The sequence below is a fragment of the Eublepharis macularius genome, chromosome 3, assembly GCF_028583425.1.
Source record: "Eublepharis macularius isolate TG4126 chromosome 3, MPM_Emac_v1.0, whole genome shotgun sequence".
Lineage (NCBI taxonomy): Eukaryota > Metazoa > Chordata > Lepidosauria > Squamata > Eublepharidae > Eublepharis > Eublepharis macularius.
Window position 1 is genome coordinate 163478696 of NC_072792.1, and position 15941 is coordinate 163494636.

Sequence of the window (15941 nt, forward strand, 5' to 3'; positions counted from 1 at the left end):
CTTTTGCTTCCATTGCAAATACCAGAGGGCTGTTCTGGAGCTAATCTGTGTCAAGACATTCCAATCCTTTTCATTTTTGGAAATGAGAGTCCAGCTATCATCCTGAAGATGGTGGTCAATATGGGAACTCCTAGCCATATTTGTTAATGAGTTATGCCAGCCACAGAAACCTTAGCTTCCATTGCAAATAACACAAGGTTATGCCTGCCACAGATAGGCAGGCGGATGGACAGACTGATCCTGTTATTATAGATGTTCTTATCCACTCCTGCTCAGGGATCCATGCTTTCCAGGTGCATGAAGGCATGATTCAAGTGTGCGGGGATTGCGAGATTAGTCCTTGCCCCTCCACCATTTTCACAACCTGAAAGGGCCCAAGAAATCCCATCATACTGATTTGGCCACACATCAGTTTCCACAATGGAGCAAATGGCAGCATAACGGGCATGCCAGGAATCAGACATGGGGGGAAGTATCAGCAATCCCTCCTTATAGGAGACCAGAGTGATAGGGACATGGGAGGCATCATCAGAGCATTGCACCAATATAATGCAATCCCTGCCAGCTTCATCCTGGAAGTGTTGGCAAGCCATCATGGTGACAGTGATTTTGGTGCACTTTCCCCCAGCTACCCTACTGAGCGACAGCAGGGGTCAGGGGCTGCTGCTGAGAGCCCTCCCTTCTGGCACTGCAGTCTTAGGGCCAAGCTACACATGACGAATGACACTTGAACGGCAAGTGGATTGAGTGGAGGGCAAGTGAACAGGGAGAAATACACTTGTCGTTCAAGTGTCATTCGTCATGTGTAGCTTGGCCCTCAGTCCACATTGGGCCCTGCATACCTGGGAAGCACAGTCCTCCCTGAACGTGGCTTTTGAGTTTCCCCAGGGATGCCTCTGGGAGAAACTGAACATGTACATTCAAATAGTCTTAAACGCTCAGTTTGGGGAAGAAATCTGGCAGGGAAGAATTTTGCAAGCATCTCAAATTATTACTATTACTTCTTCCTTTCTTTAAAAAAAAACCCTAGAAGATTGTGAAAAAGAGCTGCTCTCTTGTCATTGCTCAATGAGGAAATCTTTCTTGTGCTCTCAGGGCTAATCAGAGGGTCTAGGTGATGAGTCAGGCCAGACTGAAGCATTCAAATGCTATATAAGCAGAGGATGAACTAAAGGCAAGTCGAGAGAAGGAATAAACATCGCAGAAGCAGCGGAACCTGTCACTGAGCGCGAAGATGAAAAGTCCTCAGCTTCTACTGCTTCTGCTACTAAGTTCCACGTATTCCACCGCGTTCCCTGTGGACACTGGCAGCAATGGTGGAGACATGCAGTTGGTTGAGGTAAATATTAAATCTGATTTGCTGGAATTCAAGTGGAACAAAAGGCATTCTCCTGTGCAACCCTTTCATTCCACACCTGAACTTTTAAGAGAGACTCTTCAGTCTAATGATGGCTTCACTAGTCTGTTGGGTCTTAGAGGCGGAGATGTCTTCCAGGTGCTATTGACAAGGTCTCTGCCGGCTGCTCTGCTAGTTTGGTCTCTGAAGCTTTCTGTGATTTATAGTTTTTAATCTGTTATCCATATCTGGTCCCAATAGCCCAGATGGGTTTAGAAACATCTTAAATAAATTTTTAAAAATGAAAGAATATGATAAAAAAATAAAGCATGGCTTTTTCAAGAAGGCAGTCAGCCCACCAGACCATCACTGCAGATGGAAGGGCATAAACCATCCCTCCCCTTCAGCAAGCAACACCCCACCTAGCAGAAAGAGAAGGGTGCCGCTGCTCCCAGACTGCTTCCCTCAGGAAGGAGGGAGTGAGCTCAGCTGAGCTGCACACAGTAGGCTGGCTTGGCAGGGTGGCTGGCTTGCCCTCCCTCTTTTGTGGAGGCGGGGCCCACTTGCCCACCTGTAATAAAGCCGCCATGACAGGCTGCCTAGCTAGAAAGGCTGGCTGGCTGGCCATTGCTTCCTTGGAAAGGTGGGGCCGATGCCCAGATGGCTCACTGACCCTCCCTTGGAGAGGGGGTGCCCACACCTGACCAAGTGGTGTCTAGCAGGCTGGCTTGGCAGGTAGGCTGGCTCACTGGCAGGCTCACTCATCCGTCTTCTCTTCCTTCTTTGGGGAGGAAGGAGTGTTGTTCCCTCCCAGTGTGCCCCCAAACCACATTGTCACTACTAATGAAGCAGGACTGCCTGCCCGCCCCAGAGCAGTACCTATCTGTGGGCAAGCACAGCCAAGAAGAGCATGGCCTCGTAGGGGTGGCTTCCCCACAGCATAGAAGGGTGTGTGTGAGGGCAGTTGCCTAGCTGGCCAAAAAGCCCTTGGGTATCTCAATGTTTTCTTTTTAAGCACTCTAATTATTATAAATTGTATCCTCCATTAGGGAGGAGAAATTCCTCCAGTATAAGAAGCCTTCCACTTAGTCAGCTCTTCTGCTGGAAGAGGAGACATTTGTGTTGGGTGATTCCCCCGTAAATCCTAGAGCATCACCTCACTATGGTGATGCCACTTCTGGGTTTGCACCAGAAGTGATGTTATGATGCTGGCATGACTTTGATCCTCAAGAATAACCCCCCTCACCAGGTCCTCCAGAGGTTACAAGTGCTGGGCTGGCAAACCTATTCTGTCCCTGTCATCTCTCCCTCAGTGTGACAAAAAGAAAGCAGAAGTCTATTTCTTATCTCACTTGCATCCGTGCTTTGAACACCATCCCAGATACCAGAACCTGCAGGAAATATATTTTCTTGGGTTTTATGGGTCAGGAACATAGCAGAGTGCTATTGAAGATATTGAGGGAAGGGAAGGGAAGTATGAAAGAAAGAATGATGCTAACTCCACCCTTCCCTTCCTGTTACCACCATGGCCATCAGCAGCAGATGATGATACTTAGCTTGAGATGCCTGAGGTCCACAAGGGAGGTTTGAACCTGAATTTGTTAAACCCAATAAGAAAAATAGTGATGCAGGTTATAGGAAATCACAGAGAAGTGTAACAGGTGCAGTGCCACTCAGTTTGCTGCCTGCCCCATCAGATACATCCCTCTCTTGGAATACATATTTAATTCTGCTTTGAACAATGGCCAGTGATATCTTCTCCTGGCTTCCAAGTATACTTTGAAGCAGTCATTCATCTAGTTAATATGACTTCCCATCACAAAGCTTCATGTAAAGCAAATATCTTTGCAACCTTCTACATTCAATTGTATATAAATTGAATGTTGGAGGTTGCAAAGCCTGGTTGAAGGTTGCAAAGCCTTCAGGACAACTTAACATTCACTCAAACCAGTTTACAAACTATTTATTATTATCCCCACAACAATCACCCTGTGAGGTGCATGGAGTTGAGAGAGCTCTGGAGAGCTTTGAGTGATCCAAGGTCACCCAGCTGGCTTCAAGCGGAGGAGTGGGGACTCAACCTGGCTATCCAGATTAGAGTTCCATTGCTCTTAACCACTACACCAAACTGGAAGCTCCCTTTTGGCATTCTGCAGGTGGAGCTTAGTTTTAGTGACTTTCAAAGTGTGTCCTGCAGAGCCTTGTGGGTCCTTGAAAGTTTATCAGGAGTTCCTCAAATAGAAGATAAATAATAGCAGACAGGTTTCCAAGCTTGTGATGTTTACTGGGATGGTGTTGGGTATACTGGAGGGCCATAATCAATTCATATACATTTTATGTTCTGCTGCAAAATAGGCCTGGCCTACTCATTGGGTAAACTAGGACCATAAAACATGCTCCAGAATCCTCTGTAGGGGATACCTTGGCAGACATCTTAGTGGTGGAAAATGCTGCAACCTCAACAGCAACAACAACTCTTAGGTTAATTGGGAAGAAATACAGAATCATAGATATATTATATATCTATTGATATATAGTATAGCACTATTGATATCCAGTATTTGTTTGCTTATTTCTTTTCTAGAAATATTTAGAAAATTTCTACAGTCCTGAAGGGGAGGAGGTTCCCCGGTCAAAGTCAAGAAGCTTTAACTCTGTGACGGAAAAGCTGAAAAAAATGCAAAAGTTTTTTGGGCTGGAAGTGACTGGGAAGGTGGATGCTGAAACATTGGATGTAATGAAGCAGCCCAGGTGTGGAGTACCTGATTTGGGTGGCTTTACCCTCACTGAAGGGAACCCTAAATGGGACAAAACCAATCTGACATACAGGTAATGTGGATTTTTGTCAGGAATTAGAGGCTTCGGGCAGTCTTGTGCACTAGGGGGTTTAAAGGCTCTAGTTCTCAATGTTCAAGTTTAGGAGGGAGTCCCATTAATACTTATAGCCTGCACTCGTATCCAATTCTGTGTTTAACTAAGCTCATTTCAGAGGATCAAGCTATACCTGTTTTAGGAGGACACTCACAGTCTCTCTACACATTGTGAATTACCTAGGGATGGTTAAGTGCAGGATTTTATGTGAGGTCCTCAATTCACATGCAGGCTGTTCTTGCTCAGTGCATGCGCATGCCACTTTCACGGGAGCTCCCTTTGTGTGATCGTATCTTCAAGTGAGTCCAGCTGTGTTTTTGCTCCCAGGCTCTTTTGACTTGCCAATTTGCATTTCTTTAAGGTGTGAGAAACTGTCAAGATCTGCATTTCAATGAATGGAAATGCGGGAAACTGGGATACTTTTAGCAGTTGAGGAGGAACTGATACTGAACACGAGAACGTACTCACAGGGAGCACACTGAAGTGTGGCTGTGCGAGCGAGTGCATGGGAAGTTGGAGGGGGGCACACGTGAAATGAAGTTCACTTGAGCATCCCTAGGTACTTCATAATGTATAAACAAACGGTCAGTGGCCACAGTCTGTACTGCCACACATGAGGGGTTCCAGCTGAACAGAACTCAGGCTTTCTCTAATAATGCTATGTAAACTTGCGCTCCAGCATATCTTCTACAACGACTTAAGGGGGGGGGGTCAGTTTATACAGCTGACACAATCATAGGATTGACTTTTTTTCATATATAATTTTAAAGGATTGAAAAATACACACGGAAATTGGGGGGATCTGAAGTGAGGAGAGCTATTGAGAAAGCACTCAAAGTCTGGAGTGATGTGTCACCCTTGACGTTCAAAGAAGAGACTGAAGGCATTACAGATATAATGATCTCCTTTAACAGAGGAGGTAACCTATCTCTGTTTCTATCAACATTAGATGTCATCCATTAAAGTTTTCCCTAAGTAAAAGATTATTTGTGACTGAATTTATTCATTCTACTTCATTCAGATCATGGTGATAACTCACCCTTTGATGGACCCAGTGGGATATTGGCACATGCATTTCAGCCTGGGAGACTCATAGGTGGAGATGCACATTTTGATGATGATGAAAATTGGGGAGATCAAGGCCCAAGAGGTAGGTCTGCAGAACGTATTAACTGATATCTTTAAAAGTTCCACACCAATGACTCAAGGATGTTACTTGCCTTAGATTGATGCTGACCTTTCCTCTAAGATCCATTCAGCCATCGAGGATTTGTTTACTATTTATTAACATATTTACATGCCACTTTTTCTCCTGTAATGCAGCACTTAAAGCCACTTACATACTCAAAAGTCATAGAGAATCAAAAATAAAAATATAACTACTCAAAATCCTAATACGTCAAAAGATCCATTCTTCACACTCCTCCTGGAAAACTGAAAGATGGAGAGAAATACTATACCAGCAACAACAAAAACAGCATCTACAGAGACAAACATTTTAAAAAGCTGGCAACCTCCAGATTAAGGTGGTAGTAGACTCTCCCTTCCCAGTCCCAGCGACAAAGTCTTTATATCATCCCTAGCAAGGAGCATAGTTACAGCACTGAAGATGAAATGAGAAGCCAATAGTCTTGCAGGCCAAGATGGTGGCATTCGCTAGTGGCAGCAGAGGATATCAGCCATTGATGTACTGAATCTGCATAAGTCTGTTTACTCTATCACTGTTGCAAAGCTCTTATAACTAGGATGGACAGCCCTGTGGCTGCAACCTCTAGGAGCTTAGGCGGGCAGAGCCTGAGGAGCGAAGAACATCACAGATGCTGTGAAGTTCCTTCTGGGAGATCACTAGGGAGCTGGCATTGTCACTAGAAATGGCTGCCCAGAAGTGATGACATGGCATCAGCGGTGTAAGTCCTCCCCCCAATTTTTCTCCACCTCCTCAGAAGTCCAAATGCAAGGAAGGGGTGGGTGCCGGCAGGCATTTGCACACTATCAGTGGGTAATTGGAAAGCTTAAAGGTAAAGGTAAGGGTAGTCCCCTGTGCAAGCACCGAATCATTACTGACCCATGGGGGGACATCACATCACGATGTTTTCTTGGCAGACTTTTTACAGGGTGGTTTGCCATTGCCTTCCCCAGTCATCTACACTTTACCCCCAGGAAACTGGGTACTCATTTTACCGACCTCAGAAGGATGGAAGGCTGAGTCAACCTTGAACTGGCTACCTGAACCCAGCTTCCGCTGGGATCGAACTCAGGTTGTGAGCAGAGCTTGGACTGCAGTACTGCAGCTTACCACTTTTCACCACGGGGCTCTAATTGGAAAGCTTAATCCTAAATAATCCACTTTTAAAAGATAAAGTAACAATCTAAGCTAGAGGCCATCAGCAGTGATTTCCATGCATCCTAGGAAGGAGAACAGAAGTGAGACAATCTGTTCTATTGCTTTAGATATTGTCTACACTGACCATCTATGGTCTTAGGCAGTGGTCCTAGCCTTCCTTTCTGAGGTTCCTTCATAAAAGATGCCAATGTCAACCCCTGCTGGCTTAATCCAACAAGAGTTAGTTTCAACTTAGTCTTATGGACTTGAATCTGAAGCAATGGTATGAGAGTCATTCTTGAGGAAATCAATTCCTGGCCTCTCCCCCCACAATGCAGACTTCTGTGCCAGCAAAACTGTGCTCCTATTGATCCCTGAACCCCCAAGAATGGTGTGGGGAAAGGGGGGAGTCTGCAGCAGGGAGAGAAGATCAGTGAAAATTGCCTGTCCCTTCTCTCCATGCAGAAATGCTGTTCCTTCAGAGGAAGTGCTCATAGGATTGAAACCTTTGAAAGCAACGGAAGCAGGACCAGAGACTAATTCAAGTCCAACTAATTTATGAATTCCAAATAACTTCCACCTTTCCTTGGACCATGCCCTGGAACTTCTACATGCCAAGTATATTTTCTGCCTCTATGCAATGGCCCCGAGTCAAATACTGGAACACTGCATCTTATTTTGATATTGAAGCTGTTCACTGTTCCTTCAAATAAAGATGTGATTTCTTTATCTTGCTTTCAGGCACCAACCTGTTTATAGTTGCTGCCCATGAGTTTGGACATTCACTGGGTCTATCTCACTCCTCGGAAGCCGGAGCACTGATGTACCCCACCTATGCTTACATAGAACCGAGCTTGTTTAAACTTCCTCAAGATGATATCAATGGCATTCAGACCATCTACGGTAAAGGCACCCCAATTTTTTTTAATGAATTTGGTTAGGGACACGTTAAAAGACATTGCTTGTGGAATGTCACTATAGTTCACTTGCTTGCAATTTAATCTTTCAAGGAAATGGATATAGTCCATTGCTGCTCATAAATATAATGTCAGATAACTAATACCATTTGAATAATAATAACTTTCAATTTTTATACTTCCCTTCAGGAGGACAACTTAATGCCCACTCAGAGTGGTTCACAAAGTATGTTGTTATTATCCCCACAACAATCACCCTGTGAGATGGGTGTGCCCAAGAGAGCTCTGAGAAGCTGTGATTGACCCAAGGTCACCCAGCTGGTGTTAAGTGGAGGAGTGGAGAATCCAACCCGGTTCTCCATATTAGAGTCCCGCTGATGTTAACCACTACACCAAACTGGCTCTCCAAGTGTGTTTGGGGAGGCATAGTTCAACTCAAGAGTGCAATGGGGAGAGAAGGGGCTTTAGCCACACTTCCAGGTACAGTTTTCCCAAGTCAAAATGGCCTTGGGAGTCCTATTTGCTTTGTGGTTCCATGTCCACTGACACACATGGAGCCCCAGAGTGGGCCAAAGCGGTCACCTGTGCAGCCAATTCACCTTGAGAAAATGCTGCAGGGTAGAAGACTCAAGCCCCTCATCTCTCACATGCTATGTTCCTGAGCTGAATCCGATTCCACTTTGCTTGGGTATATTGAATCACTGGTGTTACATCTATCTGTGAGTTGGGTTGCGCAACCCCAACCTGACTTGTGGCAGCAGTCATGTTTAATTTGGCCCTGGCAAGACCTGAATTCAAATTCTCATTCAACAATGGATCAGCAGGATTTGAGTACAGTGGCACCTTAGAGAGCAACAAGATGTTCAGGGTGTAAGCTTCCTTCTTCTTCAACTCTGACTCTTGAAAGCTTACACATTGAAAATTTTATTGGTCGCTAAGGTGCCTCTGGACTCAAATCCTTCTGTTCTACTGCAGACCAACATGGCTACCCACCTAAAACAATTAATCAGTCTCTCCTTCTATCCCCACCATAACCCCATTATTTTTGACACTTTGGGGGAAATGTTTTGGCAACACCACAAAATGGCTTCCATGTGATATTCAGCCAATTACAAAATGGCTGAGATGGGGCCTGGGTCCAAATAGAAAACACTGGGATATTCCAGTCCAAGTGTATTCCTGCAATGGAGGTAGCTGTTTCCAACAGATGCTCCCTGCCGTCAAAAGGGTGTTACCTCCTGGGCTCTTCTAAAATACCAGTGAGGTGGAAGAGAGCCAGAATGACTCTTTGTTTTGGAAAAGAAGGATCAGGAAGCCAACAAACCTACAGGCTCCATGTTGGGAATCAGTAAGAATAAAATGGAGAGGGAAGAACTACATATGCTGCCCTGAGTTCCTTGGAGTAAGAGCAGAGTAAAAATGTAACAGGTTAATATAAAAAAACTACCTGATACTTTGTGCCCATATATTTCTGAATGGAAATAATTTAAATAAAGGAGGAATAACTTAATAACTGTTTAAATAGTAGCTGATATGTCTTCTATCCTTTCCCCACATATGTGGCCTTTGTTCAAATGAATATTAGTTTCAGATCTGAAATCCCACACTTATGATCATATTTAGTGTCCTCTTTCCACATAATCTGTACTTTTTTTTTAAAAGGAAAATCTCAGAACCCACAACAACCAACTGGACCAGTCACACCAAAAGCTTGTAGCTCCAGAACAACTTTTGATGCTGTCACCACTTTACGGGGAGAAATCATGTTCTTTAAAGACAGGTAACTTGGGATGTGACATCACTTAGAGGTGACACTCTAGGAAGCCCTACAATCTCTATGATCTTTACCACAGAGATTTGGAGAGTTCCTAAAGCTATTTCCCCTTCATTTTTTGTCCTATTCCACAAATCATCTAGAGCTTTGGCCAGGGGCCTCGGGTAAGTAAATAGCAAACCTAATGATTTTCCCCACTGAAGTGAGGGTGTAGGTTCATTGATCTTGCAACTTCCATTGAAATAATGGGTGATTATTATTTTTTTAGAATGTGAGGTTTCTAATTTTTTTAATCAGTTGTGGCTGGTGGTAATAGTGCTCTGAACTCTACCAATCTGACTTGCATAGCACCACTCATCTATCATTCTCCATGGCTTGAGGTGGATTTTTCATCATCATCTTCTACAATGCTTACATGATATAGGGAGATGAGACATTCCCTCTATAGCTATAATGGCTGCAAGAATAAATGGTCCTTTAAAGGAGCATTCCAACTTTATAGCGGTGAGAACAGAAAGATCCTTGAAAGGAACAAACAGTGATTCCTGTAAAGGTGCCCCATCTAAATAAAAGTATCTAAACTTATAAATAACTTATACGATTAAATGCATAAAAACAAGGCATTGAAATAAAAGCACATAGATAAGAGCTGCTGAAAGGAATTCTTGACCTTTTATGAATTATGAGAAAATTCCTCCCCCCCCCCCCCCAGTCTTTTCAGGTGATGTGGCAGCTCCATCTAGTGAGGAAGTCTGGCTATGGTTCTGCCATCCTCCATTATCTGAAATCCTCTTTAGAGTAGAAGCTGGGGTGTGTTAAAGGAACCAAATGATAAGTTTTCTGTCTTAGACACACACAAATATACAAAAAGTCACATAATCGTCAGTCAATCACACTCTTTCAGCATAATCCACCTCATAGAGTTGTTCTGAGAATAAAATTGAGGATGGAAGAGAGGGAGATAAAAATAAGAAAGATGGACAAAATGCACCTCTCTCTGAGGGCTTCATCATTCCAATTACCAAATCTATTGGTTGCCTAAATAGCTGCTAAGTTGCTTGCCTATGGAAGATGCCACACCATTTCTAACATGCCATCTCTAATTTTAAATCAGGTTTTTCTGGCGCAAATCCCCTCACTTACCAGATATAGAACTCAATGCCATTTCCCTCAACTGGCCAAGTTTGTCTTCTGGAGTAGATGCTGCCTATGAAAGTTATGAAAATGACCAAGTTCTTCTTTTTAAAGGTAATCACTGGCAATTCTTAAGTTTTTCTCCCGTATAAAACTTCTTGATTTAAGGTCTGATACAAAGTAGGCAAGCCACTGTTCTAAGTGACCAGGATGGGGTCTCTCCCTGAAGCTAGGCTCAGCCCTGAACTCACTTCATCACCCTCTGGTAGGATTGCCAGGCCATGCCAGGAGTTTGGGGGCAGGGGCATGGGGGTGGCATTGTGTGCGCAGTGTCATCATCACTTCTGGAGAAAAGCAGAAGTGGCATCATGTTGCTCTAGGAATTGCCAGAAATTCTATCTTAAAACTAGGTGTTACGAGCCCCCGTTATTTCTAAGTTAGTTTTTGCCTTTAACCAGGGCTTTTTTTCAGCTGGAATGCGGTGGAACGGAGTTCTGGAACCTCTTGAAAATGGTCACATGGCTGGTGGCCCCACCCCCTGATCTCCAGACAGAGGGGAGTTTAGATTGCCCTACGTGCCGTTCGGCAGTGCATAGGGTAATCTAAACTCCCCTCTGTCTGGAGATCAGGGGGCGGGGCCACCAGGCATGTGACCATTTTCTCCAAGGGCAACCCACTGAGTTCCACCACCTCTTTTCCCAGAAAAAAAATCCCTGCCTTTAACCCTCTTCTTCTTACACCCTTTGGGTAGATTGCTGCCACCAGGAATTATATTCAAAATAGTTAATTTATATTTCCCCTTTAATAATGTGCCCAAGCATCAGGCTTCTTCGTGGGACTATGTGGCCCTCAGGAAAGGAATGAGATATAGGAATAACATATACTCTGGGATGAAAAAAAAACCAAAATAAATTTTTATTTTTACAAGAAGTGTATCGGTTTCGTACTATTACTTAAGCATGATGGTTTCGAAGATAGTTCTCAGTTCTTAAAGTTTCTTTACATAGGCTCAGTCACACAGATATACATAAACTTTCTCTCTTAGGTGCACACACAGTTTGTCTGCTTCAGATAGATCAATCACTCACTCCAATGCACATAGACTTTCTCTCTCTCAGGCGTGCGCACAGTTTGCCTGCTTCAAATAGAATGAATGTTACCCTCAGACACACAGAGTTCAGGCTGCACACAGCCGGCCTGTCTAAACCAGAAAGCCTCTTTTTCTCTCTGCTCAGTAACTAAAAACAGCAGTTCATTCCGCCCACCATCTCAGTCATCAACCAATCATCTATCTCACTCATCCTGCTCTTCCACCCCTATTTTTCATGTGTACCACACCAAACATTTAAAGACACAGACACACTTAAAATAATTACATTAAGGTTGCAAAATCTGGGTTGGAAAAATCCTGGAGATTTGAGGTGGGGTGGTGGAGTGGGGAGTGACCTCAGCAGTGTATAATGTCATAGATCCCATCCTCCAAAGCAATTATTTTCTCCAGGGGAACCAATCTTTGTCATCTGCAGATCAGCTATAATTCCAGATTTCCAGTCCCTGCCTGAAAGTTGGCACCCCCAGGTAAAACCATAGAGTTTCTGCCGATTCCTAGAACAATGTGATATTACTTCCAGGTTTTCCCCAGAAGCGATGTCACATAATCTGTCATTCCAAAGGTTTTTTCCACCTCTCAGCACAATTTGGAGTGGCAGCAGGAAACACAAATTGCCAGTGAGAGAGCTCCCGTCACAGCAAAAAACCTGGCAACCCAGCCATCTAGAATCACAGAAGAGCATGCCTGCCCCCATGTCCATGCTGTAGTTCAGGGCCTTTAAGGCCTTTAAGGCCGGGCTATTGCCACCAATAGCAGTAGGATTGCCAGGTCCTCTTATCTCCCAGTGGGAGGGGGGACCCAGAAATCACCTTTTTAGATGACTTCACCCATGCACTTCTCACACACGTGCTCCCGGGGGGGGGGGGGACATGATGACATCACTTCTGGGAAGTGACATTTTCACGAAGGGGCCAGGAGGTCTCCCACTGTGAAGTGTGGAAGTGCTCCTGTCAAGCTGCCCTAGGAGCATGCCCAGGAGGCCTATTCCCCCATCTTTCCCTCCTGCCAGCCAGGTGAGTGGTGCAGCAGGTGGAGGGTGGGAGTGGGGGATCCCTAACTAGCAGTCACTCTCAGTGCAAGGCCAGAGAAGCTGGGCCGGGGTGGGGAGAAATTGCCTGCTTCACTCCTGGCATCCTTATTGATAAAGGTAGCAAACAAGTAAACTCTTTTTGTGCTGGCATCCCTCCGCGTTCCCTTTAGCAACAAAGAAATCCATTGCAGTGTTGTTTTCATCTCCTAGTTGGCAGGGAGGAAACTGTGGTTTCCTACATACTTCTACCCAGTAGAGAAGACTTCTTCAACGTTGTTCTGGACCCATCCATTCCATCCCTCTCAAGGGAAAGAAGACTAACCGTGCAATTTTAAGCAGAGTTATTCCAGTCTAAGCCCTTTGATTTCAGTGGAGTAATTTTGCCAAGGCTCACTCTGTATATTGCTGGTGGATTTTCTAGTGGACCTTTCCTGCCAACCCACCTCTCACACAATAGGAGGCACAACCGGCAGAAAACATTTAATTCTGTGCTTCTTTTCAGGAAACCGATATTGGGCTCTAAACGCTTATGATATTGTGCGTGGCTATCCTAAAAGAATCACTCATCTGGGGTTCCCAAAATACATTAAGCAAATTGATGCTGCATTCAGTGTTCCAGAGACTGGGAAGACATATTTCTTCATTGGTAGCAAGTACTGGAGGTACAGTGAAATATTCTGCACTCATAATGTCTTCAGCTTTCTTATTGATTATTATACATTCAAGACAGAGCAACTTATTTTTCCTTCATAGATATTTTAAGATATTTATTCAAAATGATATGGCTGTGCCTTAATTTTAGCCCTGGTCAAGCTGAACTAAATCAGACAAGCTGAAGTTCCAGATATAGGACTGTACCTTTAGTTTTTCAAATTAATTTTTTTTATTTAATATTGCAATATAAAATCAAATCCTTTAATAAAGTTAAGAGATAACCATATATATTCCTGGGGAAATTGCCTCTTGAACAAGTAATGATCTAAAATATAAACTTCTTTGTTGTAGTCTCAGCGAGAAGATAAATAAATAAAATTAAAACATGTAATTACCATTTGGTATTATTTTACAAAACTGTTTATGATGGTTCTGAGTCTGACTTTTACCATTTTCAGATTTTCATTTGGCTTCATTCTCTTTGAGGTAACTGGATAAAAGATGTATTGTCGAAGGCTAACTGGATAAAACTTTTTTCATATTGTAGTATGTCCTCTTTTTCAGATATGATGAATACAGTCAATCCATGGAAAAAGGCTATCCCAGATATGTAGCCCAAGACTTCACAGGAGTTGGCCCCAAAATTGATGCTGCTTTGAGGCATGATGGTATGTTTGGGGTGGGAGATGGGGGCAGAAATGATTGCTACAATCTGTATTATACAACGGAAGTGGACATGCTTTAAGGAATCACGTTAGCATTTTAAGTTTCTCCACATGGTGTAACTCTATATAACAATCAGAGTGTCCATCTGCCTAGCAAAGGCTTTGGTTTTCTTTCCTAAGTATGATTAGCCAGGAAAAAGAGACCTTTTAAAATGTTTATTTATTGCTATTTCTCTTCCAGGGTACACCTATTTTTTCCACGGAACGAAACAGATCCAGTTTGACCTTAACAGCAAAAGGATTGTTCGAGATGATCAAAGAAGCAATTCTTGGCTGAATTGTTAACTTTCCTCTGTTCAGTACAACATCATAGGCCTAATGTTGCTTTGGAGGCATGGTTCTTCCTCTTTTATTCGGCGTTCGAAGATCATGCCTGGTGTTCTTCTCTCATCCTGAGTTACAGCAATTTTTTTCAGACTTGGTGCTCTAAAATGCTGTGTTGTAACAGGGTTCATTCTGCTGTTGCCATGAAGTACTTTTTAGGGAAAGCTCTATGTGTTTTTTTAGGACGAACTGCTAGCATTGCTATACAGCCCGAACTGTACCACTCTACAACCTCCCCCAGGAAATCCTTATGGATACAGAGAAAGAATTGAATAAATTCACTCTTTTGACAGTCTTTGTCCATCATTTGAATTCTCATGAATCCTTTTTGTATTGTAGGATAACTCTTAGCTGCAAATATGTACTGGGTATCTTAGCTGAAAGTCTCTCAGTGTGGTATATTTGCAGGTAGGAAAAGCCCATGAAGGACTTCTTATTTTGTGTGAATGCACTACACTTAATAAATCCCAGCATTCTCTTTTTGGTAGGTAGGTGGATATTAGAGGACCGATTCTCATCCCAAACTCCTCCGTGACAGGGTAAACTCAAATAATCATGGCTACAGAATTATTTAATGGGCATAAAAGTACTTGGCAACTTCTCTGTAGAATAGCTATCTGTGAGATAAATTATACTACTACTTAGAAACACATTCTTCACCTTCCTCAGGTGTTCTGTAGAGGTATACTTCACCTCTTCCCTGCACTGGCAATTAAGAAGTAACAAGCAAGAACCTGCAAGGACTTGAGGGGGCATCTCTTTTCCCTCTCCCCCTCTATTTCCTGTTTCCCTTTCCTGAAAACCCCATAGCTTTTCTCCTTTTCCTGCTTCCTTCTCTCCTTCCCACCTACTGGCCAAGTGCCAATCTACCTATATCTGGCTGCCCAGTCTTCAGCTTTTCTTCCTTCCCTCCTCCTGGCAGCCTCTCCCAAAGAAAACTATGGCCCAGTTAAGTGGTGCCTGCTGGGTCAGGTCCAGTCACATGGTAGAGAATGGCCAAGGACTTGTGCAGGGCACCTCACTTTCCCCTATATCCCTTTCCTCACACTATTTCCTCTTTCGTTCATCCTGGCTGCCACCATATAATCACCTTTCCTTGTTTCGTTTTCCCCTTCCCACCACCCACCCATCCACCAACCTACCTACCCATCTTCAACTATTATTTATTTACTTCATTTATACTCTGTCTTTCTCCACAATGGATACTCAGAGCAGCTTACATCATTATCTTCACAAAATGCTTGTGGGGTTAAGTTGACTCAGAATGTGTAACTGGCCACAGGCCACCCACTGGGTTACCAAAGCACAATGAGGATTCAAGGTCCTAACTGAAGCTCTAACCACTATACACACACTGATTTTCATGGGAAATATGCTGTTGAACAGTAATAAGCAGCCAGACCTGGGTGCGTCATGCAAGTCACATGGTACCAAGTCTCCCAGTAGTTGGTGCCTAGGGGTGTGCAACCCCAAAAGATTCGGGTTTCCTGCTTCTGGTTTACCCTGAGAAGGAGAAAAAATGGGTAAACCCAAAGCAGCAAGCCCCTTAGGGTTCGTGTATGTAAGCTGATTCGGGATTATTAGGGAAGATTCAGCCATTGTTTCCAATGGGAGACACTGCTCCTGGCTATCCGGGGGGCTGGGGGGTCATTTTCTTCCCTAATGAAACCAAATTTTGGGGGGACCCTCTCTTAACCCTCCTCTCATGGCCACCCAAGTTTCAGGGAGATTGGACTTCAGGG

At 43.8% G+C, this 15941-nt stretch overlaps 1 protein-coding gene across 1 annotated transcript; it reads left to right on the plus strand.

Annotated features, from left to right (window-relative positions):
• The first annotated feature begins 1234 nt into the window (after positions 1-1234).
• Positions 1235-14282, plus strand: LOC129326633 (interstitial collagenase-like). Its single transcript, XM_054974898.1, has 10 exons — positions 1235-1339; positions 3921-4165; positions 4978-5126; positions 5229-5357; positions 7272-7433; positions 9110-9227; positions 10336-10469; positions 12999-13158; positions 13715-13818; positions 14057-14282. The coding sequence occupies exons 1-10, from the start codon at positions 1235-1237 to the stop codon at positions 14158-14160; spliced, it is 1410 nt and encodes a 469-aa protein (XP_054830873.1). The 3' UTR covers positions 14161-14282.
• The last annotated feature ends 1659 nt before the right edge of the window (positions 14283-15941 follow it).